At 42.7% G+C, this 15,800-nt stretch overlaps 1 protein-coding gene across 1 annotated transcript in view; it reads right to left on the reverse strand.

The window, feature by feature from the left end:
* Positions 1 to 3,018: 3,018 nt before the first annotated feature.
* pappa2 (pappalysin 2) overlaps positions 3,019 to 15,800 on the reverse strand; it is a gene marked incomplete at both ends in the record, with an annotated part of 373,122 nt that continues 360,340 nt past the window's right edge. Inside the window, 2 exon segments of the mRNA XM_084327732.1 lie at positions 3,019 to 3,066; positions 3,068 to 3,172. Coding sequence (XP_084183858.1) covers positions 3,019 to 3,066; positions 3,068 to 3,172 — 153 coding nt within the window.

Here is a 15,800-nt window from a genome sequence, read left to right on the forward strand (position 1 = left end):
ACACATATATCTATTGTCATTGCTATGCAAACGGAATCAGAAACATACTATTCAGAATAAGTATTGTTTGTGTCTTGAATTTGAGTAGACTATGGATTGGATACTGGGCAAAGTGACTTCAAACCCAGGATCTCCCAGCTAGCCAGGATTTCTGATAGATGGATTTGTGTGACCATGTCTGCATTATTAAGACAGGGTCACAGTGTGTAAATGCAGCTTGAATAACATATAATATTAACATATAACATATGAAAAGAAATATGAGGCATAACGAATCTATCTGTTATAAAGTGATACTTTATTTAATATAAGAGTATAAAGTACAGTACAATATTACACAGAACATGATTACACTTTTATAGGTACAATATTTGAATGTGGTATTGTCTCACAAGTGTGGCTAATAGCTAATTAGGGTAAAAGCTACCAACATCTTTTTCTGACATACAACATACATATACATTATGTTATTAAAGGTCTGGGCTAGATTCTACAAAAGCATCTTAGCATGTAGATGATGGCTGGGTTACTCAAAAGCAATGTACTGTAATATTACATTACTTCTTTGGCATTTCTGCTCTATTAGACGGTATGTAGTGGAGGCGGCCAGGAAGGATAGAGTGAGTAAGTAGGTCTTACAGTAGATCAAACCCACAGTGTGTCCGCCTACCGGTAAGTCCAGCATGTGTCTTCGTTTGTGGACACAAGGACCACTCCATCATGGCAACAATATAGTTACGTTTGTCCTTTTCCCAATAAAAGTTCCTGTAACAAAAATGAACCTGGTCCTAAAACCTGCTCGATATGTGTCATGTTCTTCTATAAAGTGATTCACACAGTGGCATATTTTACAGCCCTAATGTGACCCAGATCTGATGGTTTTAAAAAGGTCCGGTCCGGATCGGATAGAGTTAATGAATCACATTTCCTTTGTCTGCCACTTACTTACAGTACTTTTGAGAAACCCAGAATAGGTAACTACCGTATGATATGCATAAATGATTGTATTACTGTATTTGTGATGTTAAATAAGTTTGACCTCTGCGACTAGTACATTGTCTAGTAAGATATGTTGTCCAAATATATTAGTCTATTAGTCTTTACAGATAAGTATTGTTTTACATTCCTAACAGCTACAATCTTCAGATAGGATTTTTGTTTTCCTTCTATAACAATGTTGTTCTTACCTATTTGAACCATGCTCACCCAAAATGAGCTGCAAGCCTATGTCTGTCTGTCGGGTCACCACTTGTCTAGCATGTGTTCATTGTGGACTTAGTCCCTAGATGAAACCAATGGCTCAATAAAATATCGAGGCCCAGTCTGAGAAGGTTAAGAATCCTGTGTCTACTGTGTCTTTTTGTAAACATTTCCCAAGTTTTGACCCAAAGGTAGCTCACGACAAGAGATAATTGATCTCCAAGTTATTCTAGAGAAACACTTTGGTTTTGATTGGAATTGTTCATCGGCAGCTGCAAACCATGTGTTCTGAAACATTAACCATTTCACTACCACTACAGAAGGTGAAAGGTTAACCTTCTGCAGTGTGGTAGTGAAAGGTTAACCTTCTGTAGTGTGGTAGTGAAAGGGTTAACCATTTGTCATGTGGTAGTGAAAGGGTTAAAGGTGATTTCTCGTCAGCTGTCACTAGGCTACACGGAGGTCACGTCTTGAGTGACGTTAATATAGTTATTTAGCTAAACTGTATAATACATATCTTGGTTTTGATATTAGTCAACGGCAACAATCGCGACAGGAAGTCAACTAGCCGTATGCGAAAATATGGCTCGCCATAAAATGAAATTAGATTACTGCTCAACTGAGGTTAAATTTGGTTCAGATGTTGTGTGAACTCTTTTACATTTGAGTTGATCACTGGTTTAAGTGCAAGAAAGGCAAACTTTGCTCTTTTGAGGCACATGCATGTGGCCCAGTTATGATTGACTGGATTTACCAAGAAGAAACATAAAGAAAGATCACCACTAAATGTACCTGTAGTGACAGCAACGGTAGCCTTCATTCAATTGTTTAAGAACAATAAGAAGAAAGTTTTACATGATCAAATGTTGGAAGTGGGATCATATTAAAACTGATGATGGGACAGTGACAAAACGTTCCCACGAATGGAGAAGGACGAAATTTGGATGGTGAAATACGAGACAATGACATTTTCTTGGCATGCATTGGTTCATAGCTGTACCATACCGGTACATCCAGGCACTGAGGTAATGACAGAAAAAAAGCTGTTTTCCATATTTCTATTACTGTGTATTAATAACATAACCTTCATTGATCCTTCATACTGTAGGAAAACAGCATTTTGATCAATCGTATCCAGCAGGGAACATTGTCTGGATGTACATATGAACAGATACATTTTTTTATACATTTCTATGGCATTCCTTTTTCCCAAGCTATAGCACAGTGAAGAAGGACAAGACAGGTAGGGGAGAGAGCAGAGGGACGACATGCACCAAAGGTCAAGGACCATCAGACCCAAACCTCACAACGCCTCGACCACATGGCATGTGCCCCCCGGCCTGGAGAGCCAGATGGGACGCCCGACAGAAAACCTTTTAATGTGTGACCCTGACATGACCGAGATTTGATGGTCTTCACATGTTTAGCCAGCAATGAATGGACGAGGGCCAGGTTGTGTTCCATTGACAAACAATGGCACCAAAATGATCTTTGATAATGATCTCAAAAGATGATTTTTGGCGGAAACCGGGTCCAAATCTGTGTCACGTACATGAAATTAAGAGCACAGTGGGGGTCGACCGCGGCACTAATAAGCTGAACAATCGGTTATATTGGTTTCTAGGTGTTTCACAAGGCAGGTCGTGAAACACTAACATTGAGAGATTTGCAATGGCTGCCCCCTTGAGGCTTTACAAGTCAGATTGTGTTTGGTTTGTTTGTTCTTGTACAAAAATCGACATCTGCAGTCGGTGGTTGTTTGATAAGGGGCCAGGCTTGGCTCTGCTGAACACAGCTCCCTCTCCATCTCCCCAAGCTTCAGCCTCCCTGCGTCCCTCCACCTCCTCCTCCTCTTCCTCCTCCTCCTCATCCTCCCGCTTTCCAAGGCCTTAGCTTTGCTCTTGTTCTCCTCAGCGTTTGGATCACGGCACGTGCACTCGGCCTGATCGCAGTCTGCCCCAAACTGGATCACCTGTCAATCAAACGAACAAACAAACCAAACGGTTAACAGTCTAGTGTGGCAGTGAAAGGCTTAATCATCAGTGGCACACAGGCAGTCTGAACAGGTACTGTCGTTTTCCCGTTTAGATAACTAGAAAGAGTTCAGATTGTGTTTGTGCTTGTGTGTAAACCCAGCCTGTTGCAGCGTTGAGTCAGTGGGACAAAGATGTCAGCATCGAGATAATAAAAACAACTGTAATAAACTTTATTGCTAAGTAATTCACTTAGCAACGATGTAAGCATATAAAATCCAAACAGAGAAAAGCGTGACATAAAGAAATGCAATTGAATAGAATGGAATAGAATAGAATATACGTAAAATATATCATTTTGGGTGGGGAAAAACGGACACAAATTAATTATGACAAAGCGAAGATTCTATCTGGGGAAGCCCGGGCCCTTCGAGGGGTTTTGGAGACGCCAGACCTCTTTGGTAGTCCGCTCCATACGGACGGAGAGACGCTTCCTTTGAAATGTATCACACGCTGCACCCCTACAACTCTGAAACATGAAAAGCATGACAAATAAATCTAACGCCACCGTCCTGACGGTCAAGAAGTGAGCGACGTCTCCCTCGCACTCGTCTGCTCCTCTTCTCTCCCACTGTGGGTTCAGGGCCGCTCAGTAACTTGCGCGTGCTCTTAGTAGACTTTTGTGTTTCCTCACACAGCTCTCAAAGAGAAACCAAATGTCTCCCCCGGGCACGATAAAGCCCCCTGATGTCAAACGGTTCAGCGTGGCCTTTGAGCGGCGAGAAACGTCCTGAGCGTCGGGGGGGAAGCGTCAAAGGTGAAGGGATGAATTGAACACATGTTAAGAATCAACAACGGACAGGGTTGCCAGGTCTCGTCTAGGAAGCGAGCCATCGCCACAGGTTGCAAAATAAACTCTGGTGCCCCGCGAAGCCGTCTGTTGTAAGAAATGTAAACATTCAGAAAGGAGAATAATTAGAATTCACATAATTAGAGAGAGAGAGAGAGAGAGAGAGAGAGAGAGAGAGAGAGAGAGAGAGAGAGAGAGAGAGAGAGAGAGAGAGAGAGAGAGAGAGAGAGAGAGAGAGAGAGAGAGATAGAGAGAGAGAGAGAAAGACAGGGGGAGAAGGGGAAGGGGAGAGAGACTACGTGTGAGAGTGAAAGATAGAGAAGACAAGAGTGGGGAGGAGAGAGGGTGAACGTAAAAGAAAGACAAACTATGAGAAATAGACAGAGAGGAAAGGTGTGGGGGAGAGAGAGAGAGAGAGAGAGAGAGAGAGAGAGAGAGAGAGAGAGAGAAATAAAAGTAACAGCTTGTCAGCCCTCACTGCTGCTGATTTCTCTCATGTTTTGGAGCAACGGGGGCACTCTGAAGGGCGTAATCGTTTCATTGAGGACTTAGCAACCGTTCCAGAAAGCTTAGGAAAGAGAGAGAGAGAGAGAGAGAGAGAGAGAGAAGAGAGAGAGAGAGAGAGAGAGAGAGAGAGAGAGAGAGAGAGAGAGAGAAAGAGAGAAAGACAGGGGGAGAAGGGGAAGGGACTAATGCGGAACGGTGGCGGCCCCATTAAAAGTGCATTGGTTTGGCCATTAAGTGTTTCCTAAGCTCCATCTTGATTCATTGATGCGGGCGCTGAGGGAGAGGAGCCAAACACAGCTCCTCCACCTCCGCTGCCTCTAACGACCTCTGGACAGATCCCAGTTGTTTTTCCTTCTCACAGGAAACAACAGCCAAGTCCTTCAACTGTTTCCTACGCAGCCTTTGGAGAAGTCGTACCCCCTCCATTGTTTACCGCTGAGAACGCCGAATATATTTTCCAGGAGACTAATTTAAACCAATCGTGAAATCATTACCTGAAGTGAAACACCTCTTGAGAGCCTAGTGTGCTGAGTGAGCATGGAGTGGGGGAATTTGTTGTGGTGACATTGTTGTAGTTTTTGGCCATATTTCAAAGTGTCATTCACTCCCTTGATCTCCAATAAAGGGGTGATAGCATGCGGGCTAAGTGATCATTATATGATTTTCTGTACCGCAAAAAGCTAAAACAGAAGGCCGGCTGTCACAAAACAGTCACATCTAGAGACCTCAAAACTTACTCTAGAGAGGCCTTTAACCTAGAACTGGGGAGCTTGGACTGGTCAGATGAACTCAGTGGTACACAGGTTGAAGAAACATGGCTTGGATTCAAAACCAAATTCACAGCAATACTCAACAACATGGCACCCATAAGAACCACCAGGGTTAAAAATCGCGCTGAGCCATGGATGCACACTGAAATACTGGCCGCTATGAAAACCAGAGACAAAATATGCTCTGAACTTCATAAAAGTCAGACAAAGCTTTCCAAAAGCTCAAACAGTGAACTCCAAGCCCACGTGGTTGAACTAAAAATGCAAAGAAACAGACTAAGAAATGACGTAAACATCATGATCAAAACCGCAAAAAGAAATTTCATCAACGACAAAACTGAGGAAAACAAAAACAAACCCCACGAACTTTGGAAATTACTCAATAATCAACTAGGCTGCAGTAAAAAACTTAAAACCAGATTCTCAAACATAAACATAAAGACGGACAACACGCTCATCACAGACAAGCTGGATGTAGCCAATTACTTAAACATCTTCTTCACAAACATAGCCACAACACTGGTAAACAAACTACCCTCCCACTCAGGGCATTATGGGGTAGAACACATAGTAGCATACTACAAAAACCTAGGGGTCCACAAAGACGACTTCAAACTTGAAATGGTAACAACCATTGAGCGCCCTCCAACCTAACAAGGCCACTGGCCATGACAACATCCCCTCCAAATTCCTCAGAGACGCAGCAGCCGCCATCACCCCAGTCATCACACACATAATAAACCTCTCTATAAAACAGGGACACGTCCCCAAGGACTTCAAAATTGCGAGAGTGACCCCTCTGCACAAAAAGGGCAGCAAATTAGACCCAGGCAACTACCGCCCTGTTTCTATTCTTACCTCCATCTCGAAAGTCATGGAGAAAATAGTCTACGAACAGGTCGAAAAGTACCTGGCGGAAAAAAATCTAATCTACGAATTCCAATCTGGCTTCAGAACGTCCCACTCCACTGACACATGCCTCCTCTATTTGAACGACCACATCAAACAAGAGGTGGACGCGGGCAAATACTGCGGCATGGTCATGCTGGACCTACAAAAGGTCTTCGACACTGTCAATCACTCCATTCTGATTGACAAGCTAAAAGCAATTGGTTTTGATAGCTTATCAGTGAGCTGGATGCAATCCTACCTGGAGGGGAGAGAACAGATGGTAGAGTTAAACGGTACTCTATCCCCCCCCCCTCACAGAGAGCTGTGGTGTTCCACAAGGAAGCATACTAGGACCGCTACTCTTCCTAATTTATGCAAATGACATGTCATCAGCCTGTGACTGCAACTTGTTCATGTTTGCGGACGACTCAGCCCTGCTGGTCTCTGACAATAACAAGTTGCAGGTTGAAAAAACCCTCAGCTCGGAACTAGGCAACATTTGCATATGGCTCGCTGATAACAAACTATCATTACACATGGGCAAAACAGAGTCCATTCTCTTCGGTTCAAATAACAAACTCAGCAAGACCGACGGCTTCTCAGTTGCAGTGGGTGACAATATTGTCACAAGGAAAGACGAAATTACCTACCTGGGTTCCATCCTAGAGGCAAATCTTTCCTGTGACAAAATGGCATCCAATGTAATAAAAAAAAGTCAACCAACGAACTAGATTCTTGTACCGGATCTCCTCTCTGGTAAACAAGAATACCCTGAAGACTCTAGCAGGAGCACTCATTCAAGGGTACTACGACTATGCGTGCACCTCATGGTACCAAAGCACCTCAAAGGCGCTTAAAACAAAATTACAAACATCACAAAACAAACTGGTCAGACTACTACTTGACCTTACCCCCAGAACCCACCTCACCCCTGCCCACTTTGACAACCTAGGATGGCTTAGAGTAGACGACAGAGTACAGCAACTTGCAATGGGCCTGGTCTACAAGATACACTATACGACTAAGGTACCCATGTACATGTCAAAATACTTCCCAAAGGTCAGTGAATACCACAACCACTACACCAGAGGAAGCTCAACAAATCATGTTAAACCCAGATTCGGCTCAAACAAGGGACTAAACACGTTTCGCAATTATGCCACATCAATGTGGAACGCCCTACCCAAAGCTGTAAAGGAATGTGAATCCCTACCCACATTCAAAACTGCTCTTAAAGAGCACCTACGGGAGGCTGCAATTCGAAACTGGCCACCGTAAATGCCCAAAACCCCCACCACCTCCTAATAGACAGTCTCCTCCCCACCGCATGTATATATTCCCTCCCCGCTGTATGGATATTTCTCTCCCACCCACCCACCCCCTCCTAAAGTACAGTCCCCTCCCCATCATATGTATATACTCTGTCAGGATCTAGGGGTAACAGTACTGTATATTTGAATACCGTTTATGTCACAAATGTATCAGTACTAAATACCTATATGTCCCTATGCCATAAATGGCATGTATGTTGTGTATGTCATAAATGTCTATATGAATTGAAAATGGGGGACCCTGATGGAAACAAGACAAACGTCTTTTTCAGGTCTGCATCCCCTTAACAATTGTGTGTATTGAGCCGTACTGTATTGTACCCATTCTGCAATCTGTTAAATAAAGTTTTCATTCATTCATTCATTCACATTATATAGGGAGAATAGCTGGCATTAGGTCACTTACAGTACCTCTGCAGAGAGGGGGACCCTGGTTACCTGTGCCGTCTCTGCCACATAAAACAGTATCCCTCCCTATTTTATAAAGGCGGAGCCAATCCTTCTGGATGGATCACAGATGACCCTTTTTTCTTTTTTTCTGGCTTTTTCTGGTCAGAAATGACCAACAGAGGAGAGGGTGAACGGGAGAAGAGTGGGGAAGACATGCAACTAATTATCCTCCGGGAGCAGGAAGCGAACCCGGGACGGCCGCGTAGGTGTGCGAGGCACTATGGTATGCGCCACGAGGGCGCCCCACACATGACCTTTTGAATAATTTTGTCGAGCACACAAAATGCTCAAAGGACAAGCCATGTTTACTCCTGTTGGACAATCACATGTCTCATATTTTCCCTGTGGTCTCAATTATGCCAAAGAAAATGGCATAGTTATGCTTTCCTTTCCACCCCACTGCTCCTATCGGTGGCAACCCTTAGACAGGATTGTCTATGGTCCACCAATACAGCATGTGAGGCCTGGATGAGAACCAACCATGGGAAAATAAAATGTCTATTTATGACATTCCTGGGATTGTTGCAATCGTCTATCCCCTGGCTGCAACACCTCTGAATATCCAGGCTGGCTTCAGGGTAGCTGGAGTACATCCTTACCATAGGGATGTATTTTCAGAATTGGATGACTTTCTGCCATCCTATGTTACAGATCCCAGCCACGCCAGGCCCAAGCTCAAACCCAGCCACGCCAGGCCCAAACTCAAACCCAGCCATGCCAGTCTCCAGCTTAAACCCAGCCACGCCAGGCCCCAGCTTAAAGACAGATTTCCAGCATACTCGTCAGAGGATGAAGGGTGCTTCTGCCTCGTCTGTGTGGAGCCATTCTTAAAACAGCCCAAAAGAGAAATGGGTGAAGTGTATCCAATGCAAAGAATTAGGTTCACAGTTTATTTGTGTCAAATTGTGACTCTGCAGATGATTCAGATTAGGCTATGTACTGTATTTAAGTGACAAAATGTAAACTATGTTGAGCTAGTCAGTTGTATTTGGTTTTGAATTGGAATTGAAAAAAGTCATAGTTCAGGAGTAATTATTTGTTATTCATTTACTGTACATATGTTTTTCTAGTAAGAATACTGTAAGAATTTTTATATTTGTTATTTGTTCATTTATTTACTTACATGGATTGTTCTTGTTTTTTCATGCACTGACAATGATGAAGCCCTGGTATTCAAAACATCTGTCTAAATAAATCAGATTTAGCAAAAATTAGGAAAATCCTCTACTTATATACATGTTATTTGTTGAAAGATATAATGTGACAATTTACCCCACATAATATGACAACTTACCCAGTGATGGGGCAACTTACCCTGTAGTGGGGCAACTTGTCACAAATGCACATCCTGTACATAACCATTTATAACTTTGTATATTGTTATAACTTGTATCCAGTATCACTCGGGTTCTAGTAAAGACCCTGCTTCTAAAGCCACATGCCACTGCTGACTGTATCTTGACAGAACATCCTCTCCCATGTGTCTTCTCATCTGTAGCCCTTTCATCACCACCACCCCTCCATCAATTAAGAAGATACTGGACTGTCCACCTATTTAAAGGACTACGGTGCTTTCACACCAGAGCTGTTTGGTCCGGACTATTGGACCAGAGTTCGTTTTCTCGGATAGTCCGCTTTTTTTGGGGTGGTGTGAATGCTCAGTCGAACTCTGGTGCGGACCAAACACGCAAACTCTGGTCCGCCTGAAAACGTAGGTCTCGGTTCGCTTCATCGGACCAAACACGGACCAAAGTGACCTGATAAACTGTGCATCTTGGGTAGAAGGAAACAAAACAAACACCGCGGTAAACATGTCTCGTGGACAGATGTGGGCGAATGACGAGGTGAAAGCCCTGATAGAAATATGGGCAGAAGACCAAATTAAACAGCTACTTGTGGGCACTCATAAAAACAACACAGTGTACAAGTTGTTTAGCGAGAGGATGGTGGTAATGGGCTTCAATAGAACAATGGATCAATACCACGTCAAAATAAAAAAACTGCGTCAGCAATATATTAATAAATAAGCAGAGAATTAAATTAGATGTCCACAACATTTTGTGTTTTTAATTAGCATAGCCTAAATAAATATGAATTCAAGAAGTTAAATACTGAATTAACGTCACATATTTATTAACAGGCTGAAAGTTCAAACGGAAAACAGGCTGAAAAAACAATTCGACTATTTAATAGGCTAAACACAGTGCGTAAAATATAGGCTAAGCGGTGCGTAAAAGGCAACTTTGGCTATAGCCTTCTAAAACTATTGAATAGGCTAAACTTAGTTTTGGATCCTTGGATTCACGTTTCTTTGGTTTGCGGTGGTGCGGCTGCGGGCCAATGTTCTGAGACATATTACATTTGATTTGTTAGGCTATTTGAATACACCGTTAGCCCTAAATGGTGGATTCAAATAGCCTAACAATTACAAATATGTGTCTCGGAGCATTGGCTTGCAGTTGCGTTGTTGCAGACTAGGGAGATGTGAATTAAAGAAGTAAAAACGAATAACAGGCTGAAAAAACAATTAGCCTATTTAAAGTCTGTGACTTGTTTAGAAAAAGTAGGAGTTCGGGGGACGAGAAAGACAAGTTCCCTTGGTATGATGACCTGGCTGGACGTTATACTTGGCACAAGACCCACATCCAGCCCGAAACATATCGTTGAGTCTTTAGAAGATGAGACCCATCAGATGGCATCACCAGCACCGCCACCGACTGAAAATTGTGACACCTCCGCTGATCTGGAGTCTGTATTTCTGTGTGTCTAGTACAGTGTTTCTCTCTTCACTTCACGCCAGAGCTCTTTAGCCCTGCACCATGATGGAAACATTAACCCAGGCACACTTGTAGTCCAGAGGGCTCGCAGTCACACACACACACACACGCGTGCACACACATTAGGGCTTGCAGTCACGCACACATATTTCCACTCTCTATTGTGTCCAATAGACGAGCACCCTTTTCGACCGCGTGACATTGTTCAGAAAGTTTGGTGCACTTGACAAATTGCAATGTGAATGCAGACCGAACCAAATGAAGAATGCAACAATGTTGCAACTTCACCCCCCGAATCGCACAGAGTCCGCCAAAACTATATGTGAAAGCGCCCTAATTCTCAAAGTGATTTTTGGCAAGGTATAACCCTAGTACTAGAAAATATGTGATAGCCTTGCAGTGGTGGTAGGTTTAAGTGTATTATCATCACTCCAAAACACACTTTTCAAAACTATACATACAGTAGAACAGAATAAAGCTTTCTACTTCAAACCGATGCTTCTCTCAGTTATTAGTATTGACCCTTTCTCTTTGCAAATTGGTGGGAATATAGATCAGACAATACTTCTTTTTTTTAAGTGTTAAATGTAGATTGACAAATGTTGTCTATTACTGGCAGATACTACACAGTGACTATACATTACATAAAATGTACTTCTGTACTATGAAAGATGTAACACAAAGATTTCCTCTGTACATAAAGAGTGAAGTGTCTACCATGTTTTACTGTACACACATAGATTCAAAGGCAATCTATTAGATTGATGATGTTGAAATTGAACGTGTGTATGAAAAGAAATTTTTGGGAGTGTAATTGACGAGAAACTAAACTGGAAATCACATATAAAAAAAAACGTAAAGAGAAAAATATCCAAAACCATTGCAATATTATATAAAATGAAATATATCTTAAACAAGAACTCACTCTATTTGTTGTACTGTTCGCTCATAGTTCCATACATAACCTACTGTGTGGAGGTATGGGGGAACACATATAAAACAAACACTAACCAAATGTTCATGATGCAAAATAAAGCCATAAGAATTGTGAATCGACAAACGCACTCTTTATCAAATCAAATACTGTACCTTAAAATTGGAAGATCTTAGCACTGCAATAATAATGTACAAAGCACATAAGCACTCACTTCCAAGTTGCATTCAGGAGTTGTTCCAAACTAGAGAGAGCCGATATAGAACTTGTGTATTCAATATAGCAAAAGCAAGGACAAATATAAAAAGTCGATGTATATCTGTTAAAGGGGCAAAACTATGGAATAACTTTGACAAAGAAGTAAAAATGTGTAGTTCGCTACATAATTTTAAGAAATTACTCAAATATAAGGTGATACATGAATATAAAACCTCATTATTATCCTAATTATATTTGATCTATAACATAACTGTATTCGAATAGTGACAAAGGGGGGAAAAAATATAGACAGAGTCAGGGGCGTATTTAGACCAAGCACTGTAGTGGGGCACAGGGGAGCACCTAGGGATATGAATTAAATTTTTGCCGATTTTGCCCGGTTTTTGGGCGAAAATGGGCAGATTTTAACTATTTAATTTTTTACTTTATTTCGGTTTTAGGGTTAGGGTTAGGTTAGATGCATCCATCTGTATGGAGAATGGGAGGGGTTTGTCTGATGTTAAGGCCTTGAGAACATCACCCACTGCCTTTGGAGCAAGGACCAGAGCCTCTGCCTTTGTTCTTCCTAAAGTCATTTTCTTCACTATTTTGGAATCATGTAGAATCTTTTGATTGAGCTTGTTTTTTTTAAAGAAAACATTTATCATTTAGATGCCTTTATTTCATATTCGACGCAGACGGTGGGCTATATATAGCACATTTTGTTTGGTTTTCAGTTTTCAATCCATAATAAGTTAAAAGAAAAAATAAGTACACAACCACATTATTTCAACCTAATAAAACTATGTTTATTGTCATTGTTTTAAGAACACATGGTGACTTGGTAATACTCACATTTTGAGTAAAAAGAATCCCACTGGTCACAATGGTGACCGTAATAATGTTTTTGTTATAAGGCTCTGAAAATGTTACTGAATGATGTATCAATGTATTTCCAGCTAAATTGAAATAATAAAGGGTCTCAATTAAATATGTGTAGTGTCACATGACCAGAACAAAGCTCAGTCGTCGCAAGGTTTAACTGGAGGAAGGCCAGAGAGAGAGAGGAGAGGAGAGAGAGAGAGAGGAGAGAGAGAGAGAGGAGAGGAGAGGGAGAGAGAGAGAGAGAGGAGAGGAGAGAGAGAGAGGGAGAGGAGAGGAGAGAGAGAGAGGAGAGAGAGAGGAGAGGAGAGGAGAGAGAGAGAGAGAGAGAGAGAGAGAGAGAGAGAGAGAGAGAGGAGAGAGAGGAGAGGAGAGGGAGAGAGAGAGGAGAGGAGAGAGAGAGAGGAGAGAGAGAGAGGGAGAGGAGAGAGAGAAAGAGAGGAGAGAGGGAGAGAGAGAAAGACGTTCAAGTTAACATGCTGCAGCGCCATGTGTAATAAACCGCTGCCTACCTGAGATCCCTGGCACTGTTTTGCTTTAAGCTGCACACCGGAGCATCTTTTAATCCAGCTGTTTGCTGTTCTCTGATATTTTCGGACATTTCGCTCGACACTTCGAGCTGACATGGGGATATCTTTTATCCTTTTATTTGATTGTCTCTTTGTTTGGCAAGCCTTCAACATAAGTACACACAGCAGGGTCCTTCTGACACACAAACCCGTAGTAGTCTGTCCACGAGGGCTGGAATGCCCGAATTTCTTAGCTGTGCATCATGACAGAATGCAACGCAGCACCTGTGAACTGCGTGCGAGGCAGCTGGCCTGCGCGCAGAGCTGCCTGCTGACAGCTGAGCACCATGGGATGTACCATGTATTAGCTGTCATAGGGGTGTGCAAATCAGTCAACTTACAAAAAAGAGCCTGTTTGAGGATTTCAACAAGATAAATGCGACAACAGTGCAAAATATTTCACTATAATATTTCAAAGCGAAGTAAAAAATATTATAATAATTATTTGATCACTGATCAGTGGGGCACAGACACTGATCAGTGGGGCTAGTGCCCTACTGATAGTGGTCTAAATACGCAGATGGACAGAGTTTGCATTTGTAGCTCATCTGGTTCAAAACGTATAGCTTAAGTCTTGTTTGGGGTAGCGGCCACGGTAAGCCTGGGGGTGGCCGGCTCGGGTGCTCTCACCATTACAACATGCCCCGGGAAACATCTGGGCCAAATGTGGTGCTTTTAGATTGATTTGCATGAAAATATCCCTATTGGTCCTCAACTATTGGCCACTTTTCAGATTTTTTAAAATTTTGTTATAAATAGAGTGATCTCTAGAGATGTATACCTTGACAAAAATAGCATTAAAAGAGCATTAGTCCCCTCAGGTGGTACCAACCAACCCTACTGGCTCCCAGACAATTTAAAGGAAAAAAGCCTATATCCATGAAATAGTCCAGGTCCAGAAATAGACCCGAGAATGCTTTAAATTTACTTCCGATGCACTTGATTTATCACATCAAACACTGAAACAGACTCAGAAATGATAAACTTACAAGATAACAAAAACATAAGGAGGCCCTAGTAGCAGTGCTCAAAATGGATTAAACTGTGAGAAAGTGAGAACATTTTAAGGCAGTGGAAAATGTCTATATTTTCTTGAGCAGGGATAGTGATTCCCAATAGCACATTGCTGTAGATAGAATAATAACAGTAAAAGCATAATAAAAAAATGTGTTTGTCAATTGTTAGCAAAAAAAAAAAAAACTTCAACATACAGGTCCTACGTAGGTCTCCGCGACAAATGGCCCAAGTTCCTTGTGAAGAAACAAAATATAAGTTCACATGTTCATCCATGTTAAGTCCGCAATGGAACGATCCGATCTGGGATGTACAATATAGTGTTAAAAATCTGACTTTCTGGTCCTGCGGAAATCCAACTTTGGAGAGCAGAGGTCTCCATGGTGACGTAAATACATCGCCACCTGTCTTCCCTATGTCTACCCCCCCCCCCCCTCCCCTCCCCACGTGTTTGGATGAAGCTGCGGTGGCCTGGGCAGGATATTGACTCTCACCATGGTTTAGTTCACTTCCTCAGAATTGCTCGCTCAACTGCCGTTTCACACGGTGGCCTGAAGAACCACAGACAGATAGCACCTTTTATCACCACCACCGCCACCTCGTAAAGGTTTGACCGGTCGGTGGCAATCAGCCCAGTTACTATGACAACAGCTACTCTGCATCCACTGAGAGGGTGAGGAGAGCTGCACAGGGTGGGCGGGGCCCCCGGTGCGTTCACTTCCTCCAAATGACCCCCGGGCTCAGCTGCTGTTTCACACAGGCTAGACTAGAGGAACCACAGATAGACACCTGGATCTCCACCCACCCCTTACCCCAACATCGTAAACAAGGCCAGTTAGCGACCGCTTGTCCGTTTTATTATGTCAGGGGCGACTCCAGACACACTGACCTCACTCTCCATTCATTCGGCAGGGAGCTGCTAGTGGCACGCACTGGTGCGAGCTGCCGTGAGTCACACACTACAGACGTGAGGAAGACGGAAAGAAGGGGCCTCCCAGTCACCGTGGCTAGGGTGGAGGCGAGGATTTGGAATTAAAGAGGAAATCTGTGATCCAAACAGACAATAAAAGGGAAGCCCGGTGACTGGCGACCGAAACACAGGATTGGCAGAAATTTACATTATTTCATTAAAACTGTCCCAACATTAAGCACCGACGATATGTGACAGCAGAGCTTTGTACTCTTGTAGAGTATTAAAGTTGTAATATACAGTAGCCTGTGTTTCGTTACATCACGGTGCAAACTCACTTTTCATCTTCAAAACAAACTCCTGAAGCATGTGAATGCATCCAAAAGAAAAGCAGTTTGGGGCTTTAACGTTAGGTTATGACTATAACCAAGTTCTGTTAGTTAGGGGCGATGCTTGGCTTCGCCTTCTGCACTATCTCGCGTACGTGCACGCGTACTGAATAAACCACAAATGTACCTCTAATACCAGTATTAGTCTGACCACA

This window comes from Notolepis coatsorum (assembly GCF_963971535.1).
Source record: "Notolepis coatsorum genome assembly, chromosome: 13".
Taxonomy (NCBI): domain Eukaryota; kingdom Metazoa; phylum Chordata; class Actinopteri; order Aulopiformes; family Paralepididae; genus Notolepis; species Notolepis coatsorum.